General features: G+C 43.5%; 3 protein-coding genes across 5 annotated transcripts; 1 reads left to right on the top strand and 2 right to left on the bottom strand.

Moving 5' to 3' along the window:
* Nucleotides 1-575: 575 nt before the first annotated feature.
* On the bottom strand, nt 576-1747 carry LOC122624604. The gene is made up of 2 exons (XM_043804244.1): nt 1363-1747; nt 576-1267 (listed from the first exon to the last, which is right to left on the bottom strand). The coding sequence occupies exons 1-2, from the start codon at nt 1678-1680 to the stop codon at nt 665-667; spliced, it is 921 nt and encodes a 306-aa protein (XP_043660179.1). The 5' UTR covers nt 1681-1747; the 3' UTR covers nt 576-664.
* Nucleotides 1748-2379: 632 nt separating this feature from the next.
* On the bottom strand, nt 2380-11348 carry LOC122623892 (WW domain-containing adapter protein with coiled-coil homolog). Of its 3 annotated transcripts, none has more exons than XM_043803262.1 (15): nt 11093-11348; nt 10358-10851; nt 9337-9373; nt 6526-6883; nt 6214-6471; nt 6080-6154; nt 5939-6014; nt 5743-5828; nt 5585-5680; nt 5081-5511; nt 4782-5017; nt 4277-4719; nt 4038-4207; nt 3790-3911; nt 2380-3720 (listed from the first exon to the last, which is right to left on the bottom strand). In XM_043803262.1, the coding sequence occupies exons 2-15, from the start codon at nt 10396-10398 to the stop codon at nt 3642-3644; spliced, it is 2508 nt and encodes an 835-aa protein (XP_043659197.1). In that variant the 5' UTR covers nt 10399-10851; nt 11093-11348; the 3' UTR covers nt 2380-3641. The 3 variants fall into 3 exon arrangements, with proteins under 3 accessions (XP_043659197.1, XP_043659196.1, XP_043659195.1); XM_043803261.1 differs by having other exon boundaries at nt 3790-3917; nt 11088-11345; XM_043803260.1 differs by having other exon boundaries at nt 3790-3917; nt 11093-11345.
* A 347-nt stretch (nt 11349-11695) lies between these two features.
* Nucleotides 11696-13163, top strand: LOC122624364. The gene is made up of 2 exons (XM_043803872.1): nt 11696-11880; nt 11939-13163. The coding sequence occupies exons 1-2, from the start codon at nt 11806-11808 to the stop codon at nt 12458-12460; spliced, it is 597 nt and encodes a 198-aa protein (XP_043659807.1). The 5' UTR covers nt 11696-11805; the 3' UTR covers nt 12461-13163.
* The last annotated feature ends 145 nt before the right edge of the window (nt 13164-13308 follow it).

The following is a 13308-nucleotide window of genomic DNA, read 5'->3' as shown; positions in this document are numbered from 1 at the left end:
CCGAACCGATAACCGTTACTCGGCGTTTTCGAAACCCAACCGTTTCGCTGAAAGTTGACCCGCTTATTTTGGCCTGTGTCCGCTGGCAAGCGAACGCGTCGAATGCTGAACTGCTACTTGTTGGCGTTTCGTCGTCCTCCGAAAACGAAGCGGAGATGCTAGGGCAATGCTACAACAAAAAAAACAAGAAAGCCAAAGGAAAAAAGGAAAACAACACAGATACGCACGCACACAGGCGCGAACTTTTCCGCCTCACCCGCCACCCGCCACCCCTGCGCAGAAAGTTCATTTTCCGATTCATTCCGGCGAATTCGCTGCGCTGCACATTCGTCTATTGGGTATTCGCAAGCTTTGAGCTTTTCCAACGGCTTTTCCGGCCGAGCATGGCACTCGCTGCAAAGGAAAAGCCGGCTATAACGGTTCATAATCAGAGCGGCAGTGAGAGAGAGAGAGAGCTTTGCCGGCCCTTTGGGCGAGATTTGTATTTTAATTGTTTAATAATTATTATTTAACTGCCAGAAGAGTTGGTTTCCGATCAGGATTTCTTTGCTAATATTAGGAAATAAAACAAGTTGCATTTGCCGCCCCCGGTTACCCCAATTTTAATTATAGAAAATATACAAATATACAATATTCAAGTGTAAGCCTAAAAAAGGACTCCCCATTAGTTCCCTCGTTTCCTGTAAACCTCTTTGATTTGCGCCATCATATCGTACAGACTGTCCAGGATGCCCAGCTCGTGTATCTTGTTGTTCAGATAGACGCGCTGCAAACGCCTGATCATCGGATCAATTATCTCGGTTCTAACCAAATCATTGGCAGCGTCATTGGCATTGGCATGATGCCCATTTTGCTGAGGTTCCGGTTTCTCCGACTCCGCAGCAGACTCCTGCATGGTTCTTTCACTTGCTGGCTTACAGTAGCTACAATCACACTCCTCGATCTTCTTCAGCACTGCAATCTGCGATCGAACCGCCTTTTTGATTTCCTCGGCACTCCTTAGACTAATGGTTCTTGGTTGGCGTTCTGGTTTGGAGCACGCGCAGCTGCATTTCCCGGAAGATTTAACCCTCTCTGAGCTCTTTGGGCCATCCTCCCTATAACGGCTGACTGATGTTGATGATGATGATGATGATGATGTACTGGACTCGCTCTGGCTGAGTGTATATTGGACTCCGGTATCATAATTCTCTTCTCCAGACTCCAGAGGGAGCTGCGGAATCGCAGAGTAGCGGGAAGGCTCCCTTTTTCGGGAGTTCAAAGAATTCTAAGGGCGTGATTATAATCAATCATTATTAATAGCAATTACTATACTAAGGAACTAGCATATCATATCTAATTTACTTTTTATTGCTTACTTACCCGCGTTTGCTGCGACTTTCGAGTGCGCTGCGAGCCGGAAACAGGGAATTCCTTGCAAATCGAACATCTAGGATCGGAGCACCAGCTTTCCTCCACTTCATAGCCTTCATATCTGTACTTCAGACCCTTTTGAATAGATCTAGTGCGCACAGAGGAGGAGCAGGTGCTACGTGGCGAGCACTCAGTGGTCTGCCCAGTATAATTGGAACTTGATAGACCAGAAACGAGGACGTATTCCTTTGGACTCGCTCGTGACCACGAGCAACAGCAATGGCGACAAGGTCGTAGACTCTTCAAGTAATTTTCGTTGTTATACATTGTTAAGGCAAAAAAAAATATAAGCTATTTTTGTTAAATAATTTGTTCGTACGACTTTAGTTGACGAGAGCACGTAGGGAACTGATGCTTTCACATCGCAAAGCGTGTGACATTCGAATCGCAAAGGGAAACGCCTGCTTGTTGGAGAAAACTGCCCATGGAAATAAACATATGAACCATTATTTTGTTGTTGTTGTATTTTTTAATTAATTCATAATAAAAGTTTCTATTTTTCGGTTGTTTTTTTGTTTTGTTTTGTTTTGTTTTCGACGCTTAGCTAATATATTTTTTATATATTATTTATATGTATATCTACAATAGTTATTAGCATTATCATTATTAAATTGTTGTTTGCTTTCTTTTTGTTTCGAATCTGCTCAATTCGCAGAACCATTTCTTGTTTGTTTGTTTGTTGTTGGTTTGTCAAGTTAAGATTTAAAAAAAAAACTCAAAATTACACTTATATACGTGTTGTTAGTTCTTCTTTCCCCGCCCCTCTCTCTCGTGACTGCTTTCGCTTCGCTACGCTTAAATAACAAAAAAATTGTCGCTTTTGCCAAATAAATTATATATGCATATATAATAAAAAATATATATATATGATCATATATCGTAAAGACATTAATGTAGGCCATACAAAAAAAACTAAACTAAAACAAATCTAACTGCAATTTGCATCGGAGGTTAAAGAATATGGTGTGTTATTAAATATAAATTTGTATGCTTATAATTTTAAAATTAAACAAAATGAATTGCAATTTTAGGTGTGGCAGGGCGATGGATTTTATCGGAAAATAACTACAAAAGAAGATATACAAATTGCACCAATTGGCAGGATAACAAGCCGATGATCAGCAGATTAAACAAACATTTCGATCTGTGCGATGAAAATAAATATAAAAACGGCGTGCGGGTCGTGGGGTTGCCAACCTATATATATACACAAATAAATATATATATAAAATTGTCGATTTCCTCGTCCCGAGAAGCGTGCATTCGGCTCGACTTGACTCGCATTTTGGTTGTCATCGTAATCATTTTATCATCATGATTTCTCCTCCGTATTTATGTTGGGTGGTTGTAAATATACAATCTTTCATATACTCTATATATATTTATTTATATATAATTTGTATATAGTTTAATTAGCTTTTTATTGCAGTTGAGTATACTATGTTGACTTGTTTTTTGTTGGTGTTGTTACTTTGCTGGTGTTGGTTGTTGATCCTATTTCGTTTGTATATCTTTTGTTTTCATTCTTTTAATTCGATTCGATCCGATTCGATTCGAGTCGATACGAGGCTTTATCCATATTGCTTCTTGATCTTGATAGGTCGGTTCTTGTCGGCTGTATTCTTCTTTTGTAGTTATCTTGAGTGGTGTGTTTTATCTGTGGCTATTTCTCTGGCTTTTCCTCCGTCTTGCTTTATGCTTATTTAAGTTTATTTTTGTTTTTAATTTACGCTTTGCTAATTATAAATTATGTTTTAGTTTTTTTGTGTTTCTTGTTAAAGTTCTTGTTGCAGCTGTTGGTTGATTTATCCTGATTTGTCCTGTGCCAAGTCCATGCAGTCCGCTCAGCCAGCTACATACTGCCACTATATAGTCGGTTGGCGACTGGAACTCGATCCGAACACAAGTGAATCGCGGGCTGGTTGTGGTGGTGGGGAGAGATGCGTCGCCCAGAGGAGAGAAGTAGGAGGATGGAGCAGGATGCACGCGGTTTCTCAGTCATTGTCGTGGGGCCCCCGCCAGTCGTCGTCATCATCTAATCCATTTCCAGATCCCCTCAATATATAGGGGTTAATCCGGGCCTGCGAAACGAGGACAAAGGCTAGCTGCTGACGGCGGCCACAATGGACCAATCATCATCGCAATCATCATCAGCTGCGCCAGAAGAAGCTCTTTTTGAGCCTAACAGACAGCTTGCGATGTACGCGCAGCCTAACCTGCTCCTGATCCTAAGTATCGTCTGACATGAACGCGTTCTGAGTCTTCGACTCCTCAATACGGCGGATCTGGTGGCGTAAATACATAATTCTGCGAAAGGCAATAGATAAAACGTGTTGGTTAGGACAACTGCCATTTAAGTGGCATTGGTTCACTCACTTTTGTTCCTGCAGGGTGGCATTGATTTCGGTGCTTCGCACCAGGCTGCGGGCGCACTTCAACTCCGCGCATATCCTCGTGCAGGTGATGTCGCCGAACAGGTGCGTATCCTCACAGCACTTCTGCGCCTTCGAGAAACAATGGAAAAGATTTACAATCAGTTCGAGTCCATGTATCGAGTTGGTATATGTATGTTCAGAGGTCGAGTTAGTGCTTTATTCGCAGGCAAATCCTACCTCACAGCTTACCTGACGCTCCAGCACCTCCGCCTGCCAATTGGTCACATGCGCGATCAGATCGGCGCGGAAGTATTTGGCCAGCTTGGGTGAAATCTCGGGACCGCGCAGGTTTGCCGCCTGTCCCGAGGAACTCACGCAGCTCTGCAGCGAGCTCAGCGTGGCCGACGATGTGCCATCCACTGGAATACCAATAATCAAACATTGTTTAATATTACAAAGCCAGAATACCCAAGAATTATAATACGTACATTTCCGCTGCTGTTGGGCCTGTTGCGCCGCCTGAAGGCTGGCTGCTGTCGCGGCTGCCGCTGCGGCGGCCAACTGTTGCTGCTCCAGCGCCGAGCCACTCAAGTCCAGCTCCTGGGTGGGCGTAGGCGGTCCTTCGCCTCCTGCGCCGCTGTTGCTGCCCATCGAGGTGATCACACTGATTCCGCTGACGGCGCCCAGGCCGGGCACGATGCTTTGGCTGCTATTCGCTCCACTGGAGCCGGAGGAGGCGTTGCCCCCGGGCGTGGCCGGTGAGGCGTTCGGGACCATCACTCCGCCATCGAGGTTCGTTTTGAGGCCAAAGGGTGGATTGCAGGTGTAGGCGATGTTCACATTGTTCGTGTGGCCCACAATCGTCGGTATGGGACTCTTGGTGAAGCTCAACGACGGCGACATGCTGTGGTGCACATACAACGGCGAGTCTCTGCAATGTTGAAATTAATGAACTTTAGCTCATGGTCTTGCAATAAGCCTTTACTCGCTTACCGCAAGCTGCCGGAGACCGAGTTATTGACCGAATTGTAGGCGTGATTGGACCCATCTGCCGCCGAACCAACCGAGTTGACGCCGTGATGTGATTGTACATCGAGGCCCAGGCCCAGGTGCATCTTCTGGCGCATTAGCAGCGCCTGATCCTTGCCCTTGGCACCCGGTGGCAGTGGAGCATTCGAGTTTAGATGGTGCTGGTGCGGATCCTGACTCCCCAGTGTGGGCACAGTTGTCTGCAATGCATATGAATAAGGTTAAAACCACCGCTACCAGGGCTATCATCAAGTCAAACTTACGCCAGAGGTGGAGCCAATGTGTCCGACAACGGAGTTCCTCAGGCTGCTGCTGCTGGCATTGCTGCTGCTGCCGCCGGCACTGTTGCTGCTGTTGCTGTTCAGCATGCCCGACATTGTGGGCAGCATTGTGGCGCCCGTTACTGGGCCACCGCCCGCTCCGCTGCCGTAGTGCAGTCCCCCCGCCGCACCTGTGCCCGTCGCCACGGATGCGGAGGAGTTGGCAGTCGGGTGGGAGGCCAAACGGGGCAGGGCATTGCCCATTGGCTGATCGCTGTTGCTGCCGGCACCGCCGCCACCACCTCCGCCTCCGGGACCGCCTCCGCCAGGACCGCCTCCGTGTGTTGTGGGCGTGCCGCTTAGCGAGTAACTGGCCTCCGAAGTAGGCGTAGAGTCGCCGCTTATGTCCATGTCAGCATTGTCGTTGTGTCGACCTGTCGGTAGGATTTTGAAATCGGTTAAGTAGTTGGCCAATATGGGATTAGCTGCTAACTGCGGTATGCTCACCATCCAAACGCCTTCGATGACTGGGCGGACCGCCATCGTTGTCGTAATTCCATCTCAGTCGTGAATTGTCGCGCGAAGAATTGGAATGTTTGTATGCTGCAAATGAAAAACGCAAATTTTGAGTAACATATCTAAAACTTATAAAGCAACTAACTCACATGATCTGGAGAAACGATCATCGCGGTCGCGATCGCGATCCTTGTCGCGGTAATCCTTCTCACGATGCTGATCGCGCGGCAAATTTCTGGAAGCATATAACACATTAATGAAGATGTTAAATGAGGACTAGGGTGCTCTTATTACAGATTCTCCCCAGGATCTTGGGTGGTCATATTTTAATGCCATTGCGTTTACCTTTCTCTGTCCACCCATTCCTTTGGTTTCTCCCATTGAGAGATTTCCGTCTTGCAGTTGTAGTAATACATTTTGCCTGAAAGCAAACCAACATGTTAGCTTAGCGCCTGGAGAAGAATACCCCGCCATAGATGGACTCACCTGATGAGCTGACATGCTCGCTCCAGTCGCCATAGCGCGCCGTCCGCTCGCCCCGATCGCTGCGCTCTCGTTTATCTATCAGCATATGTTTAGTTAATGTGAAACATGTAAGGTGCATGGGCGCTTGGACTTACCTGCGTACTTGTCCTTCTTGTACATGTCCCTGTCGCGATCGGAACCACGATCCCGCTTGTCGCGCAAGTCGCGCAGATCTCGGTCCCGCTCCCGATCGCGATCGTCGGACCCGGATCGTTTGTCGTTCTCCCGCGAGGAGCAGAGCTTGCCGCTGGCGTTGCCGCCTCCGCCGCCGCCTCCGCCACGACGATCCCTATCATGGTTGGTGCGATACGACGACTCCGAGTCGCGATCGTTGCCACGCCGATCACGTTTATCTATGGAGTAAGGAATAATGTATATGTTGAGGATTTGCAGCAGTGCCAACTCACCTGAATATTTATCCTTCTTGTAAACCTCCCGATCTCGATCCCGCATCTTCTGCATAAAGCTGTACCGCTCGCCGCTGCCGCCACGCCCATTGCCGCCACCACCGCCCCGATGATCGCTGCGATCGCGCAGATCGTGCGAACGGGACGATGGCGAATCAATGTCCGGCGACTGGGAGCGGTAGCTGTTGCCATTGTTCAATGGTCCGCCGCCATTGCCGCTGCTGCCGCCGCCGCCGCCACCTCCTCCAGCGGATCCGCCGCCTCCTCCACCGCCAGCGCCTGGCGACAGGTCACGATCGCGATAATTGGAGGAACGATCGCGTTCGTAGTCGCGCTTTGAACTGCTGTACTTTGAGCTCTGCACGGGTAAATAGAAGCGCACACAGTTTTTAGTCGATTTACATTCCCAAAATTAATTGCACAGTGCTACAAAATACAATGTTTGTCGAGTACTCTCCAAGAAATCGCAGTAAGGATTAAATACATCAAGTATATCAAGCGATTTGCAATTTCAGTTAAACAATGGGAAAGCATCTGAGGTCGGAGTTTTCCGTATTCCAAAGAAAGGGGGATTAATATTGGAAATCCTTACTGAGTTTCTTGAAAAGTACAGAACCACTGGTATATTCAGTGTTGCATTATTAATAGCAGTTGATTTAAGTCTCGGTTTAGTTTTAACTTTTGAAGTCATTTAATTGTTGGGGAACAGGGTGGTTGGTTAGTTGAACTAAATCTACTCAATAGGAAAATCATAAGTAAATGCATAATGCCAGCTACTTTTGCCAATGTTCTCGCTTGTGATTATCGCCAATGGAAACGAAAGGATACGAAAGGAAAGTTGGGTGAAATGAAACTCCGATGGTTTGAGAAATCAAATGTGTCATCGAGAAGAATTTTGAAATGTGTCGTGTGTTTGGTTTGGCTTGTCGTCTTCTGAGTAAATTATATTGTAATTGAAAGTAAATGGGTTTTCTTTAATTATTTGTCTTCGGGTTATCCAAACTAAAAATCCATAATTGTCCATTTAGAGATCAAATTAAATGATAATCCTTGTTTATGGTCCATCGTTTGTTGAAAATGAAATAATTCGTTTTGGGATCATAAATAATATTCCAATCCGTGATTGTACCATAATCATAAATTGTATAATAAATAATCCTTTATAATTGAGTGGTGTTTCATTGTTTAAGAGATGTAAAATAATATTCCATTTCAGAATTAGGTGTTTGGTATGTAAATCATAATTTGTTGATAATGTTTTTATAGCGGCGATTTGTGTGTCGTTTTAGTCAGATTCTTGTTTAAAATATACGAATTTGAATGGAAGATTTACTGCTGCTGCATGTTTTATGTTCTGTTGCCTTATTGTAAATATATTATCCCATAATGGATGAGTAGTTTTATATGTTCCTTTATTTATTGCTTCTCAGGATTGGTTTTCTTTCGCTCAGTGCGATTTTGGTGGCACTTTAATGGTTTTTAGTCACTTTATTTGCTCTTCATATATTATATTTTACTTTTCTTATTTTTTAACCATTATTTTGTGGGATCTTGGATCTTGGGATTACTTACTTCTAGGCGACAGAGACCCACTGCTGAAGGCGTTGAGTTCGCTGCCAGCGTCGCTGCTGCTGCGCTGCTTTTGCTGCTCGCGATATTGTTATTGTTATTATTGTTGTTATTGTGGTTGCTAATGTTGCTGTTGCAATTGGCAATTGTTGTTGTCGAAAGGGAGAGATCAACAGCCATGTTGTTGGTGGTGTTGGTGTTGTTGTGGTTGCTGCTGCCGAAGGAGTTTTTGTTGCTCCTCATAGATAATTAATTAATGCGTATTAGGTTTGGATTTGAATTAAAAGTCCAATTGGTCGCTTGTTTTCGAGGGCACAACGTTATTTGGCTTTGGCTTTGGTTTTGGCTTTGGTTTGTTTCCTATTTGTTTTGCATTAGTTAATTGTTGTTGTCTTAATTGATTGTTGTTGCTTTATGTATGAGGCACATTTGTGTTTTTGTTGTTGTCGTTGATAATTTCGTTAAATAATTTGGAAATTGTTTTCTTCCTTAGTTGCACATTCATGTTATTTTTTTTATATTGGTGTATAATTGTTTACTACGTCGTTTTTAAGGCTATTTGACTTTGATTAGGTTTCTATTTCTTAGGCAGAGTTTAGAAATTGGTTATGAATTCGATTTCTAATTAAAATAGTTTGATAAATTTGTATATTTTTAATCATATATCATATATCATTCGATTTAAAGCATTCGTTTGTGCTGTTCGGTTAGATATTGAATTTGAATAATTTCATTCTAAATAGGATATTTTGTTGATTAATCGAATTTGAATTGGATTTGTTTTGGATCTGTTTTAATAGCAGTGATGCGTATAGATTCGTTTCTCAAGTTAAGATCAGTTCAGGCTGCAATGCCGCGTTTTTGAATGGGTTAAAATGAAACACGATTCGGTCAGTTCAAAAATGGATGAGGTTACGGGAAAGTAAGATCTGGGATGCACAACAAAGACAGCGATTAAAAACTAAGGAGAAATATGAACTAAAAATAAATCCAGAATCCAGGCTATACAAATTGCAATTTTGTTGATTTTTCTCTTTACAAAAAATACCAGCAAACAGACAGAAGGGAAATCGATGGTTCGATAAAATACGATTTACATTGGCTATTATATTCATTTTTCTGTGGCTTTGGGTGCACTACGAATGGAGCTAAACTACGAAACTAAAAATGTCCACTAAAAGCTGGTATGTGAATGTGATTAGTTGCGGAGTTCGAGGAGGAATTTCGGATCGGTCTGCTTACCTGGTATGATGTGTGGCTGGTATGCTTCTCAAAGTACCTGGAAAATGGTGGAGAACAAGTAAAAGTTCATTAGTTTTCTTTGAAATAAAGTTGGGTATATAAAACACACTTTAGAGCACACTTGGTTGGGTTAGTTATGCTTATCCTCTTTCTGAATATAAAGTGATTTCCAGTAATGATATTGTGACACTATTTGCAGGAGCACGACAATTTATATGACATGGAAAACTACATTATGATCTCGGTTTTCTAAGTTAGACAGCTATTGAAGATTATTTACAACATATATCTAAACTGATTTCAATCGATTTTGTCAAATTTTCAATTGGCAGTCCCTTTATTTGTGTTCCAAAATAAATTTAAATAGCAAACACACGAAATAACGCGTTATTAGCGGGGCTTAAAGGGAAAATGCCAGTTGCAAATCGATTTCCCAATTCCGATTGAGCTTCTTTTATCAATAGAAGCGCTTATCAATTGCCGGCATTGATTTGTTGACAGTCATTAATTTTAGTTGCTCTGGGTTCAACGGACAAACGAAAGCCGGCTAAAAACCGATGGTAAATAAACAAACTAAGTGAAACGCGATTGATAAACTATGGATATGAACTTATTTTGCAGTGCAATAAGCAACTGTAAATGTTACAAGAAGCTATTTTTTTTTTTTTTGTGGCCTTTTGCCAGCTGAGCGCGTGCGAGCGAGAAGCAACTATTGTGTGGTGAAAAGACGAAAACCACGAATATCGCGAGAATGCCGATGGGAAAGGGGGAAAATCAAAGCAATAAACATAGGGAAAAACAAATATATTGACGAAAATCACTTAATTAGGGTAAACGGAGAAAATTGGCGACTAAAAAGGAAACGCGGGCACTGCCAGTTAGAGCGAGATGGCAGTAGGACAGAACGTAAACAAAAAAATATACAATTATGGGTGTGCGTGTGTGTGTGAGTGTGAGTGCGTTGGGAATCACTGTTATTTCCGATATTACGGTAGATTGCATATTATATTTGATATATTACCCATCGTTCATACGCTGCGGTTTTCTAGCATGCATTACCATCAATGCAAGTTTTTCGCCAAATACGCTGCTGCTGCTTCTGTTGGATTTCCCTCTTTCTCCTGCTGCTTCTTCTTCTTCCGCTTCTGCTGCGTCTGCTTCCTCTTCTCCTTCGTCGAAGAGCTGCTGCTGCTGCTACTGCTGCTTCCTCTTCTCGTGGCGAAGATAATGCAGCCTTATTCCGATTTGATCCAATATTCTGGGGCCTTTGGCGCCTCCTTTTTGCTCCTCCTTCCGCCTCCGCCGCTTCCTCTTCTTCTTCTAACCTGCCAAGGCACGCTCGCTTGTATGTGTGTGTGTGTGTGTTGTGGTCTGCTTGTATGGGAGGCTCTCAGTGGCATGTGTGTGTGTGTGCTGTTTGTCTGTGTGGCCCCTGACTCGGTGTTTGTGTGGCGTACGTGTGAGTGTGTGTGCCTAAATTGCGGTCGCCGTTTTATCGGCTTATTTTGCTGCCTCCTAAAAGTACAAACATTCAAGGCAATCCTTTAGACAGCTTCCTTTTTGGTCTCTCCTTAATGCAATTAGCATTCGGAACGCCTTTAATTTTTCACTTAAAGCACACACGGCATTCGCCTCTGCGTGCCCGAGTGCGTGTGAGTGTGTGCGTGCGTCCGTGTGTGTGTGTGTGGTGTCGCTTCATCCGTATTTCGTTTGACTTCTTTTCAACTTTACTCGGTTTTTTTTCTTTGTACCTTACCGCAGTTCGCAATTTGCCGCTCGCCTTCTTTGCTGCGCTGTAATCGCCGCATTTATTTGCTCAGCATTGAACGACAATTGTTTAATTATACGCCGACTTGCTGCGTTCGCTTTTTGGCCTCTATACTTGATGATTTTTTTCAATTCTTTTGCATTACGCTTTGTGCGGTCTGTTCGTCGGCACGGCTGTGTTGAGTTTGACAGCAATCGGTCGCTGTGTGCGGCTATCTCTTTCGCGCTGGACGCTTTGCGGGCGTGCGAAGAGCTCGGTTATACGTGCCAATTGGCTGGTTTATGTGGTGGACTCTAGGTGGCGTCGCATTTTTATGGTATTTTTTAGTGCCTACCACCGCTAGGCGTTGGACGGAATGCAAGATGGTCACTCTGCGACAGGGGATGCCAACTCGGCTTGGTTTTTAATTCTTATTTGGTATTAAGTGAAATAATATATATATCAATTTATGAAATAATTTTTTTGGCATATATTTTTAATGGTATTGAAACGAAATTTTATTATTACATTTTCTAGGCATTTGGTATAAAAACAGTATCGTATTAGCATTTATGGACGGCCACACTGGTCAGCAGTACTCCTACCGGGTGTATCGATTATCGATAGGCCGACTTAGGAAAATCCCGATATCGATAACAGCGGCTGAAGAATTTAAGAATTTCTTAAATATATATTGTTTAATATCTAAGCATTTTCAAGGAATGAGTTTAAGCGACTGCAACAATAACTATATATATTTGACGGGCAGCGAGGATTACGCCCTTAATTTGGCAAAGGTGAGTTAGAAACACCGATTTAGCTTTGTTTCTCAATCTCGAAATGCAATTGTTTTAGCTATGCGAACGCTTTGCCACCAAAGAAAAGCGCGTTTTACTGATCACCAGTCGCCAGCAGGGAATGGCGAAGCGTTATCCATGGGAGGAGGCCCATAGCTGCAGCAAATACCTGACCATTCTGCAACTGGTGGACGTGGAGAGCACCCCGCTCCGCATGCTGGAAATGCAGGATAGCGCCGAGTCCTTGCGCAGTCCCGATTTGATAGTCTTTGACCTGCAGTCCCTCGTCTTGGATGCACTACTGCGGCCCGTGATGCAGCAGTGCTCCACGGACAAAATGGTCCGACACATTGCCAAGTGCTCCGCGTCCTTTGTGAATTACCGCGAGATCCTGGCCAACATGGCGGAACAGAAGGCGGGCAAATGCATCGACACCATTGTGGTCATGTCGCAGGAGCCGTATCCCATGTCAGCAGCGCAGTTCAAGCTGCTCATTGGACTCTATTTTCACGGCAACGAGTGCCACACGAACTTCGCCAAGCTCTCGGCCAAGATTATGGTCTCGCAGAGATTCGCCTAGACGGAGGACAGGAGTTTGCAACCACTGCAGTGCCTTACAGAGCTCCACATCTTGGTAACCAGTTCCTGAGTCTAAACCTAGCTGACAGTATAATAATCTTAGTTATTCACCGTGTGCTCTTGCTTCTCAATCAATGAGCTACTTAAACTCCCCTTCTGTACGGTTAAAACAGGAAAACTGGAAAGAATTTTCCAATCGCGAACGAATCGAATTTTGAGTTTTCTCTATAAGAACCAGCAGTTAATGGAACCGAATCTCCATTTTATTGACTTGAAAGCTATGTAAATTGCCTTCTTAAAAGATATACCCACATGGAGTTTGTTGTTAGGCTAAAGAAGTGTCGAATATTTATGAAAGTAAGTTGTTAAAAGGTAATGCACGCCATATTATATGAGAATATAATACTACGACAGTGCGTACCTTTCGAAAGAACTTAAGAACTACAGTACGTTGAAAATATCCCCCTACATGGCATCCATGCAAATCGTTACACGAAAGCCAAGAAATCGAATGCTCGATCAAATATAAGACTTTATTATAGCATACTATTTAGTCTAAACGGGATTAAAACTACCAAAAAAAAATTGCTGATATTTAATTATAATATACATACATATAACAATAATAATAATAATTATGCTAAACGGAAATCTCAATTTAAGGGAATTTGTGTAAAATAAAAAAAAAATTTCAAAATTTAAAACGCATAAGATACGTAAATGCAGCTAATTGTATTGGAGAATGTATTCCGGAAATGTGGCAAGTGATCTCCTGATCTCCGGAACGCAAGCCACCAAAGCCCGTTAAAAAGGAACTAAAACTCTTTCACATGTAGCCCCACCCCAAAT

The sequence above is a fragment of the Drosophila teissieri genome, chromosome X (assembly GCF_016746235.2).
Source record: "Drosophila teissieri strain GT53w chromosome X, Prin_Dtei_1.1, whole genome shotgun sequence".
Classification (NCBI taxonomy): Eukaryota; Metazoa; Arthropoda; class Insecta; order Diptera; family Drosophilidae; genus Drosophila; species Drosophila teissieri.
Note: the sequence above shows the minus strand (reverse complement) of the source record. Positions and strands in the feature narration are given on the sequence as shown.